At 47.6% G+C, this 22,470-nt stretch overlaps 1 protein-coding gene across 1 annotated transcript; it reads left to right on the top strand.

The window, feature by feature from the left end:
* The first annotated feature begins 3,080 nt into the window (after nt 1-3,080).
* On the top strand, nt 3,081-22,260 carry ANKZF1 (ankyrin repeat and zinc finger peptidyl tRNA hydrolase 1). Its single transcript, XM_069985063.1, has 16 exons — nt 3,081-3,158; nt 6,978-7,108; nt 9,025-9,125; nt 9,876-9,978; nt 13,120-13,307; nt 13,383-13,498; nt 14,161-14,314; nt 14,512-14,731; nt 15,642-15,737; nt 16,735-16,878; nt 17,535-17,648; nt 19,609-19,876; nt 19,995-20,106; nt 20,226-20,393; nt 21,577-21,650; nt 21,875-22,260. The coding sequence occupies exons 1-16, from the start codon at nt 3,151-3,153 to the stop codon at nt 21,999-22,001; spliced, it is 2,124 nt and encodes a 707-aa protein (XP_069841164.1). The 5' UTR covers nt 3,081-3,150; the 3' UTR covers nt 22,002-22,260.
* Nucleotides 22,261-22,470: the final 210 nt, after the last annotated feature.

Genomic DNA, 22,470 nt, shown 5'->3' with positions numbered 1-22,470 from the left:
GGGGGATTCACACTTTATTTTTTATATCTTTTTAACACATCTGCTTTTAAATGGTTACTTTTAGGACCATTTACACAGAAAGATTATCTGACAGATTATCTGCCAAAGATTTGAAGACAAAGCCAGGAATGGATTTGAAAAGAGGAGAAATCTCAGTCTTTCCTTTATGACCTGATCTCTGTTTATAGTCTGTTCCTGGCTTTGGCTTCAAATCTTTGGCAAATAAATCTGTTAGATAATCTCTCTGTGTAAATGGACCCTTGTTTTCTTTTTGTTTATAATGGAAATCAATGGAAAAACGGATCCATATGGATGCACACAATAACATCTGTTTTTGCATTTGTTTTTTTCTTATTAAAAAGATACGTTAAACGGACTGTAAAAGCGCAGTGTGACCCTAATCTTATTCCTACGCTCTGTAAAACATGGAACCTATGGGCGGGAAGCCCTGGAGTGGACGCTTTCCCCACCAGACATCATGTACAGGGGCGGTCTTGGCATTTCTGGGGCCCCAAGCGAAGTTATGTCTGGGGCCCCCCCCTCGACTTGCGTTCCAAAACAATAGACCGCTGTGTGTTGCCCCAGTAGTATATACCCCTTGTGCGCTACCGCCAGTAATATATATTCCTTGTGTGCTGGCCCCAATAGTATATACCCCATGTGTCCTGCCCCCAGTAGTATATACCCCTTGTTTGCTTCCCACAGTAGTATATAGACCCCTGTGTGTTCCCCCAGTAGTATATAGCCCCCCTGTGTGCCCCACCAGTAGTATATAGACCCCTGTGTGCTCCCCCATTAGTATATAGCCCCCCTGTGTGCTCTCCCACTTGGATATAGACCTCCTGCGTGCTCTCCAAGTTGTATATAGACCCCATTCTGCTGCCCCAAGTAGTATATAGACCCCCTGTGTGCTGCCCCAGTAGTATATAGACCCCCTCTGTGAAGCCCCAGTAGTCTATAGCCCCCCTGTGTGTTCCCCCTGTTATATAGCCCCCCTGTGTGCTCCCCCCATTTATATAGACCCCCGATGTGCGCTCCCCTAGTTAAACAGACCCCTGTGTGCTCCCCCTCCCATATAGTATATAACACAATAAAGCAAACACTTATACTCACCTGGGTCCGGGCGTCTCCTCTTCTCTTCACTCTTGTGGCCGCAGGAAGGGTTTTCCCTGCGATCACAAGAGGCCGCACTCCCCTTGTCCTGGCGCCGATGCTCCAGTGATGTCACTGAAGCACCGACACCACAAGGACAAAGCTGCCACTTGTGACCGCAGGGAAAACCCTTCCTGCGGCCACAAGAGTGACTGACAGGAAGGGAGCCAATGTCTCCCGCCCTGTCAGTGCTGCTGCATGTAACTATGAGCGCTCATTTTGAGTGCTCATAGTTACAGTTCAGATGACAGCAGCGAGCGGGCAGTGGCCCTGTCCAGCGGTCTTGAGCACAAGAGCGGGGTGTAGGGGCCCCCCTGGATGTTGGGGGCCCCAAGCGATCGCTTGGGGTGCTTGGTGCCAAAGACCGCCACTGATCATGTATCAATATCAGTCCGGCAGCGAGAAACTGTTTAAAGTGTAAATGTCCTTAAATGTCATTTTTTTATATGATTTCAAGAAACTCTGTAAGGGTACAAACCCACACACCGTATACGCAGCCTATTTACTGCTGCGATACGCAGCAAATACGCAACAAATACGCAGCAGATACGCAGCAGATTAGATCTAAATAACTGAACACAGCATCAAATCTGCACCACCAAATCTACTGCAGATCTGCTGCGTATTTGCTGCGTATCTGCTGCGTATACGGTGTGTGTGTTTGTAACCTTAAGGGTACAAACACACACAGCAGATACGCAGCAGATTAGATCTAAATAACTGAACACAGTATCAAATCTGCTGCGTATCTGCTGCGTATCTGCTGTGTGTGTTTGTACCCTAATAGGTTTTATTAAGCAAAAAAGTTTCCTCCTGTCCTCCAAAAGCTATTTCCCAGCCCCCCTCCATTATGCTCTATGGAGAGGGGAGGGGCCGGGGTGATGTCTGGACCCCTTTATTGCATATTCAAATTTTTTAGGAGTCAATGTATTCAAATATGGAGACTCCACTGAATTTTTTTGCTGATCTCAGTGATTGATGTGTTTTGCTTCTTTGCTTGTTTAATGACAGACAACGATTACATTGCAGCCTATGGAACCACGGACGTAATGTATACACTACGGCCGTGGTTCTCTGTGGCCGCACAAAATAACTGAAAGGTCTATTTTGGGCAGCCGCTATTCCGTGAACAGCAGCCATACAAAATACCCTGTGCGCACAATGTAAAGTACGGCTCCTGGCTCCCGGCCGTTCTTTACACTGTGGTCTATGGCGGATTGTGGGTAAACCCAAATGCGCCTGCATTCCATCTAAAATAAAGTGATGTTCATCCGGCCGACACTGCAGTATCTGCAAGGTGAACGTCTCAGACATCATCCGTTGCTTGAACTGGTGGCATCAAACAACGACCGATGTTCATGCAATGTGTGAACATGGCCTAAAGATTTGATGAATCCCCCGTTTTTCATGGTGGGCTCACACTGTGTATTGTTTCTCCGTCACAGGTATCCATTGGCATCTCAAATGTGATGGTGACCTGTACTGTGGCGGACAGCAGCAGCCCCATTCCAGTTACCTGAACAGCATAGCCGCCTGTTGCGTGGAACAAAAATTTGAAAACCTTTTCTAACACCTATTTTAGGCTGGGTTCACACTGCGTTTTTGCGGTCTGTTTAATGTATCCATTTTATGGAAGGAAACGCATTTCTTTTATAGCATACACAGAATCGTTGTCGACCACATTTTTCTGTATGTTAAAAGGAACCATTTAAAAACTGATCCATTATACAGACTGCAAAAATGCAGTGTGAACTAAGCCTGAGAACACAGCCTAAAATTCCTCACAATAATGGTAACTAGAACTTTATTTCTCAGCACATTCCTCGGTCTATACTGCCATCTAGTGGTGCAGCAGAGAATGCATCCATCCCCAGCACACACGGAATCAGCTGCTGCTGCTTCCTGTATACAGGAAGCCCCGCCCCTTCCTGAGAAGACCCCGCCCTCTAACATGACGTCATCACTACCAGGAACAGCTCCATTCCAGACACGAGCAGCATGGAGGGGTGAGGACTGTACCACTTACACATGGGGGGAGGCTGTATCATTCCTGCTGCACTACAAGCTCCAGAATCCCCTGACTCATATGGAAATAGTCGGGAATGCTGGGACTTGTTGTGTGTTCTCTTTATTTAGTGTTTGGGATGATCTATATATAACAACGTGTCAGAGCAGCGTTCTCCAATCTGTGGCTCTCCAGCTGTTGGAAAACTACAACTCCCAGCATGCCCTGACAGCTAAAGGGGTGTATTCTTTCCAATCTGACACAGTGCTCTCTGCTGCCACCTCTGTCCATGTCAGGAACTGTCCAGAGCAGGAGAGGTTTTCTATGGGGGATTTGCTGCTGCCCTGGACAGTTCCTGACATGGACAGAGGTGGCAGCAGAGAGCACTGTGTCAGACTGGAAAGAATACACAACTTCCTGCAGGACATACAGCAGCTGATAACTCCTGGAAGACAGTTTTTTTTTTTTTTTTAATAGAAGTAAATCAAAATCTGTCATTTTCAGACACCAGTTGATTTGAAAGAAAAAATTTGTCTGGACTACCCCTTTAACCCTTAGAGGATCGGGCCAATTAAAATTTTTACGTTTTCGTTTTTTCCTCCTTGTGATTAAAAGGCCATAGCACTTTTTTTCACCTAGAGACCCACATGAGACCTTATTTTTTGCGCCACTAATTGTACTTTGCAATGACAGGCTGAATTTTTTCATAAACTGACTTGTTATGCATGTTTCTCAAGTCTTTACGATTACTATGATATATAACATGTATAACTTATATTGTATCTGATGGCCGGTAAAAAATTCAAACCATTGTTAACAAATATACGTTCCTTAAAATCGCTCCATTCCCCGGCTTATAGCACTTTTATCCTTTGGTCTATGGGGCTGTGTCAGGTGTCATTTTTTGCGCCATGATGTGTTCTTTCTATCGGTACCTTGATTGCTTTTTGATCACTTTTTATTACATTTTTTCTGGATTTAATGCGACCAAAAATGCGCAATTTTGCACTTTTTTTGCGCTTACGCCGTTTACTGTGCGAGATCAGGAATGTGATTAATTAATAGTTCGGGCGATTACGCACGCGGCGATAGCAAACATGTTTATTTATTTATTTACTTTTAAAACCTGGGAAAAGGGGGGTGATTCAGACTTTTTATTAGGGGAGGAGGCTATTCCCCCTGGGGTTGGGGTTATTACCCCTGGGATTAGGGTTATTCCCCCTGAAGTGGGGGTTATTCCCCCCTGGGGTTAGGGTTATTCCCCCCCCCCCTAGGGTTAGGGTTATTCCCCCCTGGGGTTGGGGTTATTCCCCCCTGGGGTTGGGGTTATTCCCCCTGAAGTGGGGGTTATTCCCCCCCTGGGGTTAGGGTTATTCCCCTCTGGGGTTGGGGTTATTCCCCCCTGGGGTTGGGGTCACTCCTCCCTGGGGTTAGGGTTATTCCCCCCTGGGGTTAGGGTTATTCCCCCCCTGGGGTTAGGGGTATTCCCCCCTGGGGTTAGGGGTATTCCCCCCTGGTGTTAGGGTTATTCCCCCCTGGGGTTAGGGTTATTCCCCCTGGGGTTAGGGTTATTCCTCTCTGGGGTTGGTGTTATTCCCCCCTGAGGTTGGGGTTATTCCCCCCTGGGGTTAGGGTTATTCCCCCTGAAGTGGGGGTTATTCCCCCTGGGCTTAGGGTTATTCCCCCTGGGGTTGGGGTTATTCCCCCCTGGGGTTGGGGTTATTCCCCCCTGGGGTTGGGGTTATTCCCCCCTGGGGTTGGGGTTATTCCCCCCTGGGGTTGGGGTTATTCCCCCCTGGGGTTAGGGTTATTTCCCCCCTGGGGTTAGGGTTATTCCCCCTGAAGTGGGGGTTATTTCCCCCCTGGGGTTAGGGTTATTCCCCCTGGGGTTAGGGTTATTCCCCTCTGGGGTTGGGGTTATTCCCCCCTGAGGTTGGGGTTATTCCCCCCTGGGGTTAGGGTTATTCCCCCCTGGGGTTAGGGTTATTCCCCCTGAAGTGGGGGTTATTCCCCCTGGGGTTAGGGTTATTCCCCCTGGGGTTGGGGTTATTCCCCCCTGGGGTTGGGGTTATTCCCCCCTGGGGTTGGGGTTATTCCCCCCTGGGGTTAGGGTTATTTCCCTCCTGGGGTAAGGGTTATTCCCCCTGAAGTGGGGGTTATTCCCCCTGGGGTTAGGGTTATTCCCCTCTGGGGTTGGGGTTATTCCCCCTGGGGTTAGGGCTATTCCCCTCTGGGGTTGGGGTTATTACCCCTGGGATTAGGGTTATTCCCCCCTGGGGTTAGGGTTGTTCCCCCCTGGGGTTAGGTTTATTCCCCCCTGGGGTTAGGGTTATTCCCCTTGGGGTTAGGGTTATTCCCCCTGGGGTTGGGGTTATTCCCCCCTGGGGTTGGGGTTATTCCCTCCTGGGGTTAGGGCTATTCCCCCTGGAGTTAGGGTTATTCCCCCTGGGGTTAGGGTTATTCCCCCTGGGGTTAGGGTTATTCCCCCCTGGGGTTAGGGTTATTCCCCCTGGGGTTAGGGTTATTCCCCCTGGAGTTAGGGTTATTCCCCCTGGGGTTAGGGTTATTCCCCCTGGGGTTAGGGTTATTCCCCCCTGGGGTTAGGGTTATTTCCCCTGGTGTTAGGGTTATTCCCCCTGGGGGACTTCTAGTATATACACTTTGATCTCTTATTGAGATCTTTGCTGTATAGTTATACAGCAAAGATCAATGAGATCGGCACTCGTTTGCTTTCGGCTGCTCCAGCCGGAAACAAATGAGTGCCGAGCCGAGGACGGCGCCATCTTGGAGAGGTCCCCGGCCGGCAGTAGTAACGGAGATCGCTCCTCCCCCAGGGAAGTGCTGTGTACAGTAATCGGATGCAGCTGTCATGTTTGACATCTGCATCTGATTACTGTATTAGCGGGCATGGTGATCGGACCGTGCCCGCTAATACAAGCGGCACCCAGGACCGCGGCGGTTCAGAGCGGGGTCACCGCGCGGGCCCGCTCTGAACACCTCTTACGGGCGCCTGACGTACGGGTACGTCATTAAGAGGTTAAGGACCGAGACAGTTTTTGCTTTTGTGCTTTCGTTTTTACCGCCTTGTGTTTAAAAGACCATAGCACGGGCATTTTTTCAGCTACTGAACCAGATGAGCCCTGCAGGTGAAGCCCGCAGCATACATTACATGCTCCACTCCCATTGGTCCTGCTGAGCCATTCAGTGCACGGCCCCACCGCAATCACTGAGCGGCACCGACTGGAGCCTCACATGCAGCCATGGTGCCACGCCGGTAACGTATGCTGCGGGGATGTAACCCCATTGAAGATCATAGTACCAGGATTCGCAACGGATTTCGCTGGAAACTAGTACGTGTGAATGCACCCTAAGGCTATGTTCCCACGTGGTAAGAGACCGGCTGTTCCGTGACCCCGCCAGGTCACGGAACGGCCGGTCTCTGAAAAGATCATCAGCCGCAGTGATCATACGGCCGCAGTGTTCTGATGCAGGCATATCCGTGCGCACCCTCTCCATAGCACACTATGAAGCAAACGGCCGGAGCCGCTCGCACCATAGTGTGCACGGACAGGGTTTTCTACGGCGGCTATTCAATGAATAGCGGCCACAGAAAACTGACATGTCAGTTATTTGCGGCGCTGTGAGAGATCCCGGCCGGAGCGTATACTATGTGTATACGCTCCGGCCAGGAAAGGTAACGTATATTTTAGTAGTAATCATGGCCGTTGTTCAACGGCCGTGATTTTACGAAAATATACGTTGTGTGAACATAGCCTAATGCTGTATTTCTTCCATTCTGATCTTTCCTTGATCTTCTCAGGTCTCCTGGATTCCAAGCGATCAGTCTGTTCGATCTGAACCCGTCCAGTCCGCTGCTGTCCGGCCTTTCCCTCAATAATAATAACACTGATGGGAGGGACAATTCCTCAGAGGAGAAGCCAAAGCCTCCAGGTATAACAACTAGTGAGGAGCGAATATACTAGTATAAGGGAGCCTGAAAGTACCCGAGCGATGCTACGGAATACCGTGTGGTACTTATGTAATATAGCAAGTCTCCTCCCCGCATGTTTGGCGGCTTCAGTTAGCCATTAAACATGGGGCCTGTCACATTCTGTGCCATAGCCATGTTGGCTGCTGGTCTAAAAGTGATTGGCCGGCTGCATCAGGTGACCTGGGTGTATATAGACTCAGGTCACCTGATGCTTGATTCACTTATGTTCTGTTAGGTGACAGGGAGAGCTGCTGGAGCAGGTGTGGGGCTTAGTTTTAATAGGTAGATCTGACATACAATATACAGCATACTGATAGAGGTACGGTATACTGGTATATAGCTAGTATATGCAGCTGTATACTGTGCTACAGTCTGTGTTATTGGAGCGCTAGCAATAATCCACAACTACTAGGACTAGTGATCTCCCTGTGTGACATCTGGTATAGTATACTGGTATTAGAGGGTCTTCCAGTATACAGGTATACAGCCGCCTGGGAGTCTAATGGTGCGTTTACACAGGCAGATTTATCTGACAGATTTTGGAAGCCAAAACCAGGAATGGATTTGAAATTCCTTTATGACCCGTTCCCTGTTTATGGTCTGTTCCTGGCTTTGGCTTCAAATATCTGTCAGATAAATCTGCCTGTGTAAACGCACCATTAGATGCCTCCATCCATGCTGCTCCACCCCGTGTGCCTGTTCCATGTCGGTGGTGTTTCCATCACTCCATCACTTTCTGAGCTTTTCAGGTGCACCAGACACCCCTCACCTCTGCCAAATAGGAGGCCCTTGAATAAGTCCTTGTGTCACCCATTGACTTTAATGGAGTTCATTACCCACTCGATCACTTGAGCATCGTAAAATACTCGACACAAATAACGTGCATTCCAGTATTTTAGCGCTCGCTCGTCTCTAATAAAACCACAAATATCAAAAATCGGGTACCGGCACTCCGATAGGGAAGAAAAATGTGGTTTATTGGCTCAAAGGAACATACAGCGCGGTTTCAGTGCCACAATCAGCACCGTTTTCCAGCTGCGATGGAGGCCGAGAGTGATCCACACATCAGGCTGTGAGGGGCCGTGGGTACCAATAGGAGTAAGAGGCAAATAAAGAGAAATCTGGAACCATCAGCAAGCAGTTTCGAGGACGTTCTTCCTATCTCATACCATACAATTTCTCTTGCTGAGTATTTTTCCCCGATCACTGTATATGATTATTTTTTCCCTATCACAGTACAGTGGTGCCTTGGATTACGAGTATAATTCGTTCCGGGACCGCGCTTGTAATCCAAATCCACTCTTACACCAAAGCAAATTTTCTCATAAGAAATCATAAAAAAGCAGACAATTGGTTCCACACCCCAAAAATAATGATTTATTATTGTGAATAACATGTAAAACAGATGAAACAAACATCCAGAAACAGCAGAATCTGTGATATTATAAGTTACTGTACAGTAATGGAGAGGATGGGAAACACAAGGGCGGACAGAGACTGCAGGGAGCAGGAAGGAATGAGCAGGACAGATGTGGGCACATACATGCAGCACTCTCTGTCCGGGGAGAGAGGGGTTACAGCTATGGAGAGGTTACCTCCACCGTCCTGTCCCCTGATGTAAGCCCCAGCCTGAAGTTGATCTGCTATGATTTGGAAGGTGAGGGAAACTTCCTGGGTCAGAGTACAGAGCTGTAGACCCCGCTATGCAGACCATGCCCCTCCTCCACCCGCGTTCCCACCCAGTGCTGGGAGCTCTTACACCAAAGCAATGCTCTTACACCAAGTCACAATTTTGAAAAACTGTGAGCTCTTAAACCAAGTTACCACTGTATATGATTATCTTTCCCGATCACAGTATATGAATATTTTTCCCTAGAAATAAAGGACATTGAAGCTAAAGCAGCGAAGGCACCGGAGATTTCCGATCGCATGGCCTGCTCCACCTGTCAGTGCACATTTGACACCAGGGAGGAACAGGTAACTTGTCATGTCTGGAGTTTTCCCTGTATCCTGTCCTGTCTATTCTCTCCATACTGTAATGGGGATCAGTTCTCTATGCAGGGACCTTCTGCTGAGCTTGTGCTTAAAGGGGTGATTTACATTTTTATTTATTTATTTATTTTTTTCGTTTAAATCCACTGGTGCCAGAGATTTGTAAGTTACTTCTATTAAAAAGTTTCTTCTGCTGCCACCTTTGTCCATGTCAGGAACTGTCCAGAGCAGCAGAGTTTTTCTATAGGGATTTGCTACTGATCTGGACAGAGGTGGCAGCAGAGAGCACTGTGCCAGACTGGAAAGAATACACCACTTCCTTCAGGACGTACGGCAGCTGATAAGTACTGGAAGACTGTAGATTTTTTTTTAATAGAAGTAAATTACAAATCTCTTGGACTTGCTGCGACCAGTTGATTTGAAAGAAAAAAAATTGCTGAACTACAACACAGCGGCCAAACAGAACAAGAAGAGCTGCAGTGTAAAGCATGAGGGAGGTCACAGCCCTGTACATGGGTAGACCGCAGACTAGCACGAGCAGTAGTGTGAAGAGAGTGTTACCCCTGTAAGCTGGAGTGTAGATGTGTCTGGTTTGGTTACTCATCATGGACGGGCCCTGTCCGGTCACTCTGTATCTACCTTCTATCCTCTCCTCCCGCACCTGTACCCTGCAGGTCTGTGACTAATAAGTTGAGTCATCACTAGAGATAAGTGACCTGTCATTTCTGTGTTAAGAAAGAACATTACACCTTGGACTGGCATCGATTTAACCTGAAAAGGAGAATTAAAGGAGCCGCAGCCTTAAGTGAAGAAGATTTCCAGGACAAGACACAGGCAGGTAAGGAGAGGAGGTGTGAACAGGGGGCAGGAGGGGGTTAATAAGACCCAGGGCAGGTGAGAAGAGGAGGTGTGAACAGGGGGCAGGAGAGGGTTAATAAGACCCAGGGCAGGTGAGGAGGAGGAGGAAGAGGAGGTGTGAACAGGGGGCAGGAGGGGGTTAATAAGACCCAGGGCAGGTGAGGAGAGGAGGTGTGAACAGGGGGCAGGAGAGGGTTAATAAGACCCAGGGCAGGTGAGGAGGAGGAGGAAGAGGAGGTGTGAACAGGGGGAAGGAGGGGGTTAATAAGACCCAGGGCAGGTGAGGAGGAGGAGGAAGAGGAGGTGTGAACAGGGGGCAGGAGGGGGTTAATAAGACCCAGGGCAGGTGAGGAGGAGGAGGAGGAGGAAGAGGAGGTGTGAACAGGGGACAGGAGAGGGTTAATAAGACCCAGGGCAGGTGAGGAGAGGAGGTGTGAACAGGGGGCAGGAGAGGGTTAATAAGACCCAGGGCAGGTGAGGAGAGGAGGTGTGAACAGGGGGCAGGAGAGGGTTAATAAGACCCAGGGCAGGTGAGGAGAGGAGGTGTGAACAGGGGGCAGGAGAGGGTTAATAAGACCCAGGGCAGGTGAGGAGAGGAGGTGTGAACAGGGGGCAGGAGAGGGTTAATAAGACCCAGGGCAGGTGAGGAGGAGGAGGTGTGAACAGGGCTACATATAAGAGAAAGAATTCGAACGATAATCATACGTGTAAACGCAGCGAACGATCAAACGACGAGCGAGAAATCGTTCATTTTGATCTTTGAACATGTTCTCAAATCGTTGCTGATCGTTCGCAAAAAAATCGCAGATCGTTCTGTGTGAACAGTCGTTCGCCGCATTAACCAATGTGTGAGGCTTAAGCGATCGCAAAACGATTTTTCCATACGATATATCCTACCGTCTAAACGCTGATCGTTATGAAAAAACATTGTTACTCCGACATCGTTAATCGTACGATCGGGCCAATTATCGCTTCATGTAAACCCAGCATAAGTGTCCACAATACACACCTAACCCCAGAAGAAAAGAAACAGCTGGACACTATATAAAACAGCGCACACCACTATGTATCTGAAAAATATAGGTACAGTATGTATTATAACATGATTCAAATAACAACACAACAAACTCTGCAATTAAAATCAATTAAAAAACCACCTAGGTATGTACAAGAGCTAAGGACAGGGATAGGATCCTCCATTACTTCACCAGGGAATCAAACAACATGATTGAATTCTATGTATACTGTGCTACAGAATGGCTTCCATAATAAACCAATATAATCTCTGGAATAAAAAAATAATACCGTATATAAAGTGCTATTGTGCAATACACCCAAATATACTGATGTACTGTCCAACCTAAAGTGCAAAAGGAGGAAGCCAGACCATATGCATAAAAGAGAATCGCCAATAACCCTAAGGGTGCAAACACACACACCGTATACGCATCAGATACGCAGCAGATTTGATGCTGTGTTCAGTTATTTAGATCTAATCTGCTGCGTATCTGCCGTATATTTGCTGCGGATCGCAGCAGTAAATACGCAGCGTATATGCCGTGTGTGTTTGTACCCTTAGGGCTTCATCAGGGGTGGAGCTCAGAATGGAGTGTTGACCCTTTATACTCACATATAATTAATAAAGTAGAAGACATGATATGTACAAGATGTAGTTACCTGCGGGACCCAGGTAACAGTTTTTATTGTTGGAGAAGTTAGGGAGGATCCTATCCCTGTCCTTAGCTCTTGTACATACCTAGGTGGTTTTTTTAATTGATTTTAATTGCAGAGTTTGTTGTGTTGTCTTTTGAATCATGTCATAATAAAGATTGTACCTATATTTTTCAGATACATAGTGGTGTGCGCTGTTTTATATAGTGTCCAGCTGTTTCTTTTCTTTTGGTGTGAGGTGTGAACAGGGGGCAGGAGGGGGTTAATAACAAGATACAGGGCAGATGAGGAGAGGAGGTGTGAACAGGGGGCAGAGGAGGGTTAATAAGGCCCAGGGCAGGTGAGGAGATGTGAACAGGGGGCAGGAGAGGGTTAATAAGACTTAGGGCAGGTGAGAAGAGGAGGTAAGAACAGGGGGGCAGGAGAGGGTTAATAACAGGACCCAGGGGAGGAGGAGGCAGTAGATTAGGAGAAGAGGCAGAGATGTTTGGAGATAATGCTCAATCTGTAGCAGGGTCCTGACATGGGGAGGGTTGGGAGACAAGATGTGGGCAGGTGAGACATGTGAAGGGGCTGGGTAAAGAAACATGGGAGGGTTTGGGAGAGAAGACATGGATAGGGGAAGGGTTGCAGTATGAGCTGTGGACAGAGGGGATGAGGGGTGAGACACAGGCAGGGTTGGTAGATGATGTTGGCAGGGGAGGGGTTTGTAGGGGAGATGTGGGCAGGGGAAGGGTTGGATTGTGAAATGTGAAGAGGGGTTGGGAGGGGAATGCAGGCAGGGGAGGGGTTGGGAGGGGAGATCCAGGCAGGGGAGGGGTTTGGAGGGGAGATCCAGGCAGGGGAGGGGTTGGGAGGGGAGATCCAGGCAGGGGAGGGGTTGGGAGGGGAGATCCAGGCAGGGGAGGGGTTGGGATGTGAGGTGCGGGCAGGGGAGGGTTTGGGAGGGGAATGCGGGCAGGGGAGGGATTGGGATGTGAGGTGCGGGCAGGGGAGGGGTTGGGATGTGAGGTGCGGGCAGGGGAGGGGTTGGGATGTGAGGTGCGGGCAGGGTAGGGGTTGGGATGTGAGGTGTGGGCAGGGGAGGGGTTGGGAGGGGAGATCCAGGCAGGGGAGGGGTTGGGATGTGAGGTGTGGGCAGGGGAGGGTTTGGGAGGGGAATGCGGGCAGGGGAGGGGTTGGGAGGGGATATGCGGGCAGGGGAGGGGTTGGGAGGGGATATGCGGGCAGGGGAGGGGTTGGGAGGGGATATGCGGGCAGGGGAGGGGTTGGGAGGGGATATGCGGGCAGGGGAGGGGTTGGGATGAGACATAGGGAGGTTTTAGAGACAAGACAGGTAGGAGAGAGGTTGAGGGACATGGCAGTAACAGGTGAGACACATCTAGACGCCCTCCTAGTTGTCAGTACTCAGGTCTTCCGTGGTATAAGGAGCCTCCTCGATGTCTTGCAGGCGATGTCTCCAGCATTTCTGGCTCAGACTCTGAGAGTTCGGATGATTTGGAGTCGGGGACGGCCCAGGTGACCAGTAATGATGCCACTCCTATCCTGGCCCCGTCCGGCCGGGCACAGAGGGTCGTCTTCAGGAACGGGGAGCAGCAGCTTCTCTCTGTATACCGCTGTGTGCTGGGGCTGGTGAAGGTAAGACGTCTGTAGCTGCCCCGTATACCGCGGGAAAAGACGCCATCCATACCTCATGACTGTCTCCTGCCCTAGGACACAGAGGTGACGGCCGAACACCTGCTGAGCTGTGTGAGACGCTTACAGGAGCGGCCGGTGGTGGTCATCCTCATGGCTGGCGGGGGACATTTTGCTGGAGCTGTTTATAAGGGGTAAGGGTCCTTCCTTTTCTCCTTGCCCTGTGTACAGATGCATTTATAACTGTCTAGTTTAAGTTTCTGCTGTCTGAGAATTTTGTCCAGTGTATTTACCTGCACGTCCTGTCCTGTATGTGTTGGATCTTGTCAGGTGTGTGTATAGGATCTTGTTCTGTGTATTTGTCTGTTCTGTCCTGTATGTGTTGGATCTTGTCCGGTGTATTTCTGTGCTGTACTGTGTGTATGGGATCTTGCCCTGTGTATTTATCTGTGATGTCCTGTATGTGTTTGATATTGTCCGGTGTATTAATCTATGCTGTCCTGGATGTGTTAGATCTTGTCTGGTGTATTTATCTGTGCTGTGTTTATAGGATCTTGTCCAGTGTATTTATTTGTGCTGTCCTGTATGTGTTGGATCCTGTCTTGTGTATTTATCTGTGTTGCACTGTGTGTATGGGATCTTGTCCGGTGTATTTATTTGTGCTGTCCTGTATGTGTTAGATCTTGTCCTGTGTATTTATCTGTGTTGCACTGTGTGTATGGGATCTTGTCCGGTGTATTTATTTGTGCTGTCCTGTATGTGTTAGATCTTGTCCTGTGTATTTATCTGTGTTGCACTGTATGTATGGGATCTTGTCCGGTGTATTTATTTGTGCTGTCCTGTATTTCTTCTACAGAAAGGAAGTGATAAAGCACAAGACCTTCCACCGATATACAGTACGAGCCAAAAGGGGCAGTGCACAATCCGTCCATGATGCCCAGAACCGCGGTCACATGGCGAAGTCTGCCGGAGCTGCTCTGAGGAGATACAACCAGGCGGCTCTGCTGGCGGTGAGAGCTTAAAGGGATTTTCTCATTTCAACTTCTCCACTATCCATAGGATCTGTGTGTGTGTGTGTGTGTGTGTGTGTGTGCACGAGAGAGGGGGTGGGGGGATCAGCAATGTTCAGAAAGAACGGAGTGGGGATTGGTTATAATAAAATAAGAAAACCCCTTTAAGTCAGTGTTTTGGTGCCTGTCTCCTCCAGGACATTAGCCAGTTGTTGCAGAGCTGGGCAGAGCACATTGAAGAAGCTCAAGGCATCTATCTCCGGGCCCCTCGCTCCGATAAGACCCTCTTCTTGGGACGTAATTCACCTATAACCAAGAAAGACCCCCGAGTTTCTGGAATTCCTTTCAGCACAAGGAGAGCCACCTTCAGGGAGGTCCATCGAGTGCATGCCCATCTGTACACGCTGCAGCTCTATGGTAAGGCGGCTCTGCTAATGTGTCCGTGTGCACATATAGATACGTAACGCTGCTTTGTGGGGTCACGTCAAATGATGCTTGTTATATTTGCATTCACACTCGTGCAGCTTCAGAGCTGAAATCTCCCAGCATTCCCTGCTTGCACTGTTTATTTGCATTCTAGGAAGTAGATAGGACCCCAGCAAAGCTCCCAGTCTGAGGACAAAGTAGCTGACCATCAGTAATATGCTTTTTCTTTTTTTCTTTTTTTTAGGTAGGGTGGGGGTTTAGCTTACAGTGAATCTTGGTGCATATGTATTAAAGGGGTACTCCAGCAAAAAAAATCTTTTAGATCAACTGGTGCCAGAAAGTTTCAAATATTTTGTAATTCACTTCTATTAAAATCTCCAGTCTTCCAGTACTTATCAGCTGCTGTATGTCCTACAGAAAGTGGTGTATTCTCCCCAGTCTGATATAGTGCTCTCTGCTGCCACCTCTATCCATGTCAGGAACAGCAAATCCCCATGGAAAACCTCTCCTGCTCTGGACAGTTCCTGACATGGACAGAGGTGGCAGCAGAGAGCACTGTCAGATTGGAGAGAATACGCCACTTCCTGCAGGACATACAGCAGCTGATAAGTACTGGAAGATTGAAGATTGTATAATCTATATAACTTTCTGACACTGGTTAATTTAAAAAACAATTATGGTAGTCCCCCAGTTCTAAGTACTGGGAGACATGAGATAGCTGCTTTCTTTCAGAAATGGCACCACCCTTGTCCTCAGCCTGTGCCTGACATTGCAGCTTGGTTCCACTGAACTGAATGGTGCAGAGTTGCAATTCCACAAATGACCTGAGGTCAGAGGCAGTTTTTTTTATATTGAAGGTTTTTGCAGTCCCAGATAACCCTCTTTGATATCTCTACCTCAGAGAAAGACGCCCTCTTATCACTGGTCAGTGGGACGCAAGACAAAACTGTAAGACCAAGAAGAGCTGAACGCACGGAAATCCAAGAAGAGACGGCTGGTAGGTGTATTGTAAGAGATCCGGGGCGGGGGAGGTGGAGGATAAAGATGAAATAATGGTTCTCATGTAACTTTATTGTACAAGCTGTGGGACATTAAGGACGTTAACCTCATGCTGCCTGAACAAGGAGTCATTGGGGCGGTCCCTGGCCACATCTCCCCGCCCCTCTAGCCTTGATTGATAGATCTCTCTCTCTCTCTGTTTGGGTATAGGGAAAGATCTATTAGGCAAGGCTGCAGGGACAGTCAGAAGCCATTGGAGTCCACTGGGATTGCTAAGGCAGGATGGAGGTGAGGAAAGGTTCCCTTTAAATAAACCCCTATTAGTAATAAGTCACATTTTGTCCTTTATCTTATATAGGTGACTACTTATATCACCTCCATATGTCACATTACCGTCCATCTTACCGAATAGCCAGGGACTTGGGATTGAGGGATTTACCTCTGTCCAACTTGGATGGAGAAAACTAGGTAACAACTTGTGTGATGGTGACCAGTTGTCACCCAGCTTTTTCTAGTAAAAGCATTAAAGGGGTATTCTGTTCAAACATAACATTTTATATGTTGCTGCCCATGGTGAGACTAACAATTCCTTCCATACTTGTTGTTATCTATTCTGTCTCCTTCCCCCAGTTCTCAGCTGCTGCTTTCTGCTGAAGACACAAAAATCTGTGTGTGAGCTTTTCTCTCTCCCTCTCTCTCTCATCCTCCCTCCCTTCTGAGAAGACTGATAGAAACAAGTCTTTATCTGCAACTTTGTAATGTTGGGAAGGTTGATCACAGTGAGTTCATCAGCAACTTGACCTCAGATGCACGCTCCCAGCATTGCAATGAAGCTACAAAGTTGCAGATAAAGCCAGTCAGAGACTTGTTTCTATCAGATGTCTCAAAAGGCAGGCGGGAGGAGGAGGAGGCAAAGAGAACAAGGAGGAGGCAAAGTGTCCTGTTACATATATACCAGAATATACCTGCAGATCATTCCTCTGTACTCTTGACAGATGCCGCTGAAGTATCAGAAGAAGAGATTCCTCCACCTGAAGAATATGTGGAAGAAGAGCTGACACTCAGCACACTGGACCTGAGGGAATATGAAGTGCAGCCAAAGAGGAAAAGGAAGAAGAAAAAGAAGCGGGATGGGGCGAGTATGTGCACTGTACTATATATTACGCGACTTATCACCCTAGTGCTTTGTTAGACTATATGCCAGCTGTGAGGTCACACGTTCCACCATGTTGGAGTACAGAGAACATATTGGGGGAGATTTATCAAACATGGTGTAAAGTGAGACTGGCTCAGTTGCCCCTAGCAACCAATCAGATTCCACCTTACATTCCTCACAGACTCTTTGGAAAATGAAAGGTGGAATCTGCTTGGTTGCTAGGGGCAACTGAGCCTGTTTCACTTTACACCATGTTTCATAAATCTCCCCCTCTGTCTATTTCAGTCTCTTTGTCCTGCACAGGATATAACGCAGGTTGGGTGGAGTTCACCATGTTAAAGGGGTCTTCTATCCAGACATGTTGGTAATATATCCACAGCAGGATGAGGAAGAGACCCCACTTTGTAATTCATGTTGGGTGGAGGTGACTGCGAATAGCAGGAGAATTGTCTATAACATGACTGATAGGGGTATATATCCACATAGATGGCGGTATACATTGTTCCCGGATTATACCAGCCGATCTGAGTTATAAGCCTGTGAACGTGACTCGCTTCTCCTTGTACATTCATGGCGGAAAGTATCATTTAATGTAGCTTCTTATTTATGTGAGTTATATCTGTGTTTTACATGTAATAGGTACAACAGGGCCCAGTGTCACATGTCAGAGGTCGGCCCCCGATCATGTGGAAGAAGACTCACCCACAGAGGAACCTGAGAATCATACATATCATCCAGCATCTGCTTTGGAAGGTAAAGGATACTGAGGAAAAGACTCTTCACAAACAGCGCCACACCTGTCCATAGGTTATATATGGTACTGCAGCTCAGCTCATTTGAAGTGAATGGAGCAGAACTGCTATACCAGATACAACCTTACGATGGGGGGGGGGGGGGGGGGCACTGTTTTTGGAAGAAACAGAGGTTGATCCAGCATCTTGTTGGTTCCCTGCCAGCTGGACATAGTATTACCACAGCACTGATCCCCAACCTGTTGCTTTCCAGCTGTTGCAAGATGGCAGCTTTTAGCATTCACTGACAGCTGGAACATGCAGCTAAAGAGCCACACGTTGGGGATCAGTGACCTACAGGTAAAAAAGGATCACAAGATCAGCTGCTCAACCACCGACAGTCACCTGATCACCACAGGTCCTTATTTAGCAATAGTTTTGCCCGAATATGACAAGCCCTTTAAGGTCAGGGGTTGCAGAAAATTGTTGGTCCAGCACTTGCCAATGTTTAGAAGTCGCTAAAAGAGTGACTGGAGCAGTACCTGATCACACTGAGATATTTGAGCCCCATTGTCAAGATCAGTGGGGGTCCACATGACCAGAACCTTATCCATCAGATACTTTATTACTGATCCTGTGAATGGGAGATAACCTGTACTCTATTAAATAACCCCTTTAGATCTACAGGAACAGCCTCACACCTGTAGTCAGGTTGTGTGTGGTATTACAATTCAGCTCCATTCATTTCAGTGGAACTGATCTGCAAATCCCCCACACCCAAACTGAGGACAGGAGAGGCGCTGTTTCTGGAAGAAAGTGACTGTGTTTGTTTAAGCCTGAATAACCCTTTAAAAATCTGTCCATAGCCTTACAAAAATTTCAGAGGAGTGTGTCTGAAATGAAGATTATTCTTACAGGCTGTGTTCACACAAAGCGAGTTTGCAGTGGATTTTATGCTGCAAATTTCGCAGTGAAATCTGCTGCGATACTCGGTACCGTTAAAGTAACACTGTCACCCCCTTTTTGCATTTTGACTGCTCTCCACAGGTGTAAAGGGTAAATGTTACAGCTTTCATTACTCATATTATACGTCATGGTGCTTGTTGTGGTAAAAAAAGTGTTTTTTATTATCTAAGTATTCGGATATGCGGGCGGAGCTTCGCGGCCTAAGCGCCACATCGCCGCGCCACTTGGCCCCACCCCCATCCGTGACGTCATCACCGCATAGGCCCCCGCCCCCTCAACAGCCATTGGAAGGGCCAGCCTAAAGATCTAGGCCTAGATTGACCCACACCAATGGCCGCTGAGGGGGCTGGGCCTATGCGGTGATGATGTCACGGATGGGGCGAGCCAAGTGGCGCTAGGGGCGGGGCGATGTGGCACTTAGGCAGCTAAGCTACGCCCACATATCCGAATCCACAGATAATAAAAACCACTTTTTACCAGAACAAGCACCATGACATATAATACAAAATAAGTAATGAAAGCTGTAACATTTACCCTTTCCACCTGTGGAGAGCAGTTAAAATGCAAAAAGGGGGCGTCACTTTAAAGTCTATGGCTCTGCATTGGATTTTCATTCCGGTGTGAGAATGTAGTGACGGCCGTATTTAACTGCTTAGCTGCCGGGTTGGTAAAAATCATAAACGGCAAATCTTTACCCGCTTCAGTCTTCCTTCAGTCTCCGGGTCCCAGCTCACTGATGGTCCTCTCAGCCAATCAATGCGCTCTCCTGCCACAGCCAGTTCTGCTGCAGCCAGTGATTGGCTGAGAGGGCATTAAACGAGCTGGAACCCAGAGACTGAAGCAGGCAGGAAAGCATTTGCCGTTTAGGATTTTTACCATCCCGGCAGCATGGAAGTATGGCAGCAGATTTCACTGTGAAACTTGCAGCTTGAAATCCGCTACAGACTCGCTAAGTATTTATTCTGACTTTCCTAATGATGAATAAATTATGGCGTATGTTTTATTCTGCCAATAAGGTGATGAGCTGTGTAGGATCCGGAACGTCTTATTTACATGCTGCAAAACGGGAGACGCTGAGACAGCAGAGCGGATCCTACAGGAGCTTCTTCCTGGTTCCTCCGAGGACTCTTCTGTTCTCAGAAGTCTCACCCCCGAGGTTCTGCAGACGCTGGTGAATGAAGCTCTGCCTGTAGAGGGACGCACACTACTCCATGTGGCCGCCTCAGCGGGACACGGCGACATTGTGCGGCTGCTGATGGACGCTGGTTGGGACCCAGCACTCAGGTAAGTGTGTATATATTGTGTGTGTACATGGGGGTGTATATATATATATATATATATATATAATATATATATATATTTAATCTGTAGTTATGTAACTGCCAGTATTCATGTCCTTCAGGGACTCCTCTGCCCAGACCCCATATTCTGTGTCTGCTGACAAACGGACCCGGAACAGCTTCCGCAAATACAGAGAAGAGAACCCGGACAGATACAACTACAGCAAGTCCCAGGTGAATAGCCGCTTATATGCTAATAGGAAAGCTCCCTCTAATCTCCATTTTTTTTTCATAACATGCTTTGCCACCAAACTCCATACTGGACCCTCACCGATCCCTTGTCCTGAATTTAGATCCCTGGACCGATATCAGAGGAGGTGGAGGCGCGCAAGACAGAGAAGAAGCGCGCACAGCGGGTACAGAGGAAGCAGAAGGAGAAGGAAGAAAAAGAAGAAAGGCTGAAAAGGGAGGCCGAGGAGGCTGAGAAGAAGAGATTTGCAGCTCTGAGTGACCGTGATAAGGTGAATTCTGCTTGTAACATTATGCAGCAGTCGGACTATTAACCCCTTTATTAGCGCACAGGCTCCAGAAACTTAAAGTGGTAGTTCACCCCAAAAAATTCTTTCAAATCAACTGGTGTCAGAAAGTTATATAGATTTGTAATTTACTTCTATTAAAAATCTCCAGTCTTCCAGTACTTATCAGCTGCTGCATATCCTACAGGAAGTGGTGTATTCTCTCCAGTCTGACACAGTGCTCTCTGCTGCTACCTCTGTCCAAGTCAGGAACTGTCCAGAGCAGCAGCAAATCCCCATCTATTTCTCATTCCATTTGTGAAAACAGTTTTTTCTGTAGTACTTTCGATGTACTCTTGTTACACTTTTGTTTGCCAAACTTAACATCGAAAGTACTACAGTAAAAACAATTTTCACAAATGGAATGAGAAATAGATGGGGATTTGCTGCTGCTCTGGACAGTTCCTGACTTGGACAGAGGTGGCAGCAGAGAGCACTGTGTCAGACTGGAGAGAATACACCACTTCCTGTAGGATATGCAGCAGCTGATAAGTACTGGAAGACTTGAGATTTTTTCAATAGAAGTAAATTACAAATCTTGGACACTTTCTTGCACCTCAGATTTTTTTTTTCCTTCAGTTGGGTCATGTGATCTCATGCTGACCCCTGGAACTTATATGTGTTTCTGTGCTCTGAATATGGTCACCACCTCTTCCAGCCGAATTCCCTGTATGTTAAAGCTGCATGGATTTTTCCACACAAGCTCTTCACAGGGGGGAGATGGAAACTCCCATTTTATTTAGATATGCACATTATTACACTGTACCCCCAGCAGGCAGGGAGGGTACTGACTCTAGCTGCCCATGTGATGCTGTGCTGATGCATCATGGTATTGAGAGCAAATTTAAAAGGGAGAGAATGGAGTCAAGATGGTGGTTACATGTCCCTTCTACAGTATTGTATGGATGCAGCAGAGCTGGGATGAAACGGATGACACTGCAGGAATAGTGATGTTGATTGTACATTATAAAGTTAAAAAGAATATCAAAATACGAAAGTATTTTCTGCTGTAAATCACGTACAGGTGTTAGGTAAGGGTTAAAGTGCTTTTTTAAATTCCTGTAGATCTTTTAACTCTAGAATTCTGTATATTTTTATGTGATACCCCTGTATTCCTCTTCCACTGCAGAGAGCTATAGCAGCGGAGCGCAGACTGGTCGCACAGCTCAACAGCACCGAGCATACAGCTGGGACTAACACTAGGTAATGGGGTTATATTGAGATTTTTGTGCACTGTGGAAGCTCAGCTGATAACTGGACTGTTAGGTCACATGTCTGACAGCAGCATGTGGCAGAACTGCAGTCTGTTACCAAGGGCAACCAGAAGAATTCTGAAGCTACATAAAGCTACATGACTGAAGAAAACAAGGTTACTTTTTAAAGATAAATGTAACAGGTTCAGTCTGATATTTTGCTCTGTGTTCTAGGCGCTGCTGGCAATGTGGAGAATCCCTTTTAGGCAAAATACCATTCGAATATCTTGAATTTTCCTTCTGTACCACACGCTGTCTACAAGAACATCGGCGCAGCCAGGCCACCAAATCACAAAAGTAGCCGCTGGGATCCAAGCAGCCAGAACTTACAATTAGAGTATGTGCAATGCCAAACACCTGGTGCTGCGGCCGTCCCTTACCTCACAGCCTGATCATGGAAATCACTGGACTATAACCGTCCGGAGTATGAGGGACTACTGCTGCAAAGAGACTAAAGATATCCAAGGGCGCTACTACCAAACACAATGCCTTCATGGTAACCTTGCCACTAGGTGGCGATGTTTAGTTTTTTATTTATTCGATAATAAAAGTGCCTAAGATCAGGGTATATTATTGGCTTTACTATTACATTTAACTAGTGTTCCCCAACCTGTGGCTCACCAGCTGTTGCTAAAAACTACACTACAATTCCCAGCATGCCCTGACAGCCTTCTGTAAAGTAATGGGTCGGAGACTATTGCTTTAGATCAGTTTTCTCCAGCAGTTGCAGAACTACAACTGTAGCGGCTGTAGGGAACGCTGCATTAGGG

Source organism: Dendropsophus ebraccatus, chromosome 9 (genome assembly GCF_027789765.1).
Source record: "Dendropsophus ebraccatus isolate aDenEbr1 chromosome 9, aDenEbr1.pat, whole genome shotgun sequence".
Classification (NCBI taxonomy): domain Eukaryota; kingdom Metazoa; phylum Chordata; class Amphibia; order Anura; family Hylidae; genus Dendropsophus; species Dendropsophus ebraccatus.
This window is presented reverse-complemented; position numbering and strand designations above follow the sequence as displayed.

Bases quoted from the DNA above. Each gene is read 5' to 3' on its own strand.
- ANKZF1 (XM_069985063.1), top strand. The intron at 20,394-21,576 runs GTGAATTCTGCT...CTTCCACTGCAG, and splicing joins CTCTGAGTGACCGTGATAAG to AGAGCTATAGCAGCGGAGCG. The intron at 21,651-21,874 runs GTAATGGGGTTA...TCTGTGTTCTAG, and splicing joins ACAGCTGGGACTAACACTAG to GCGCTGCTGGCAATGTGGAG.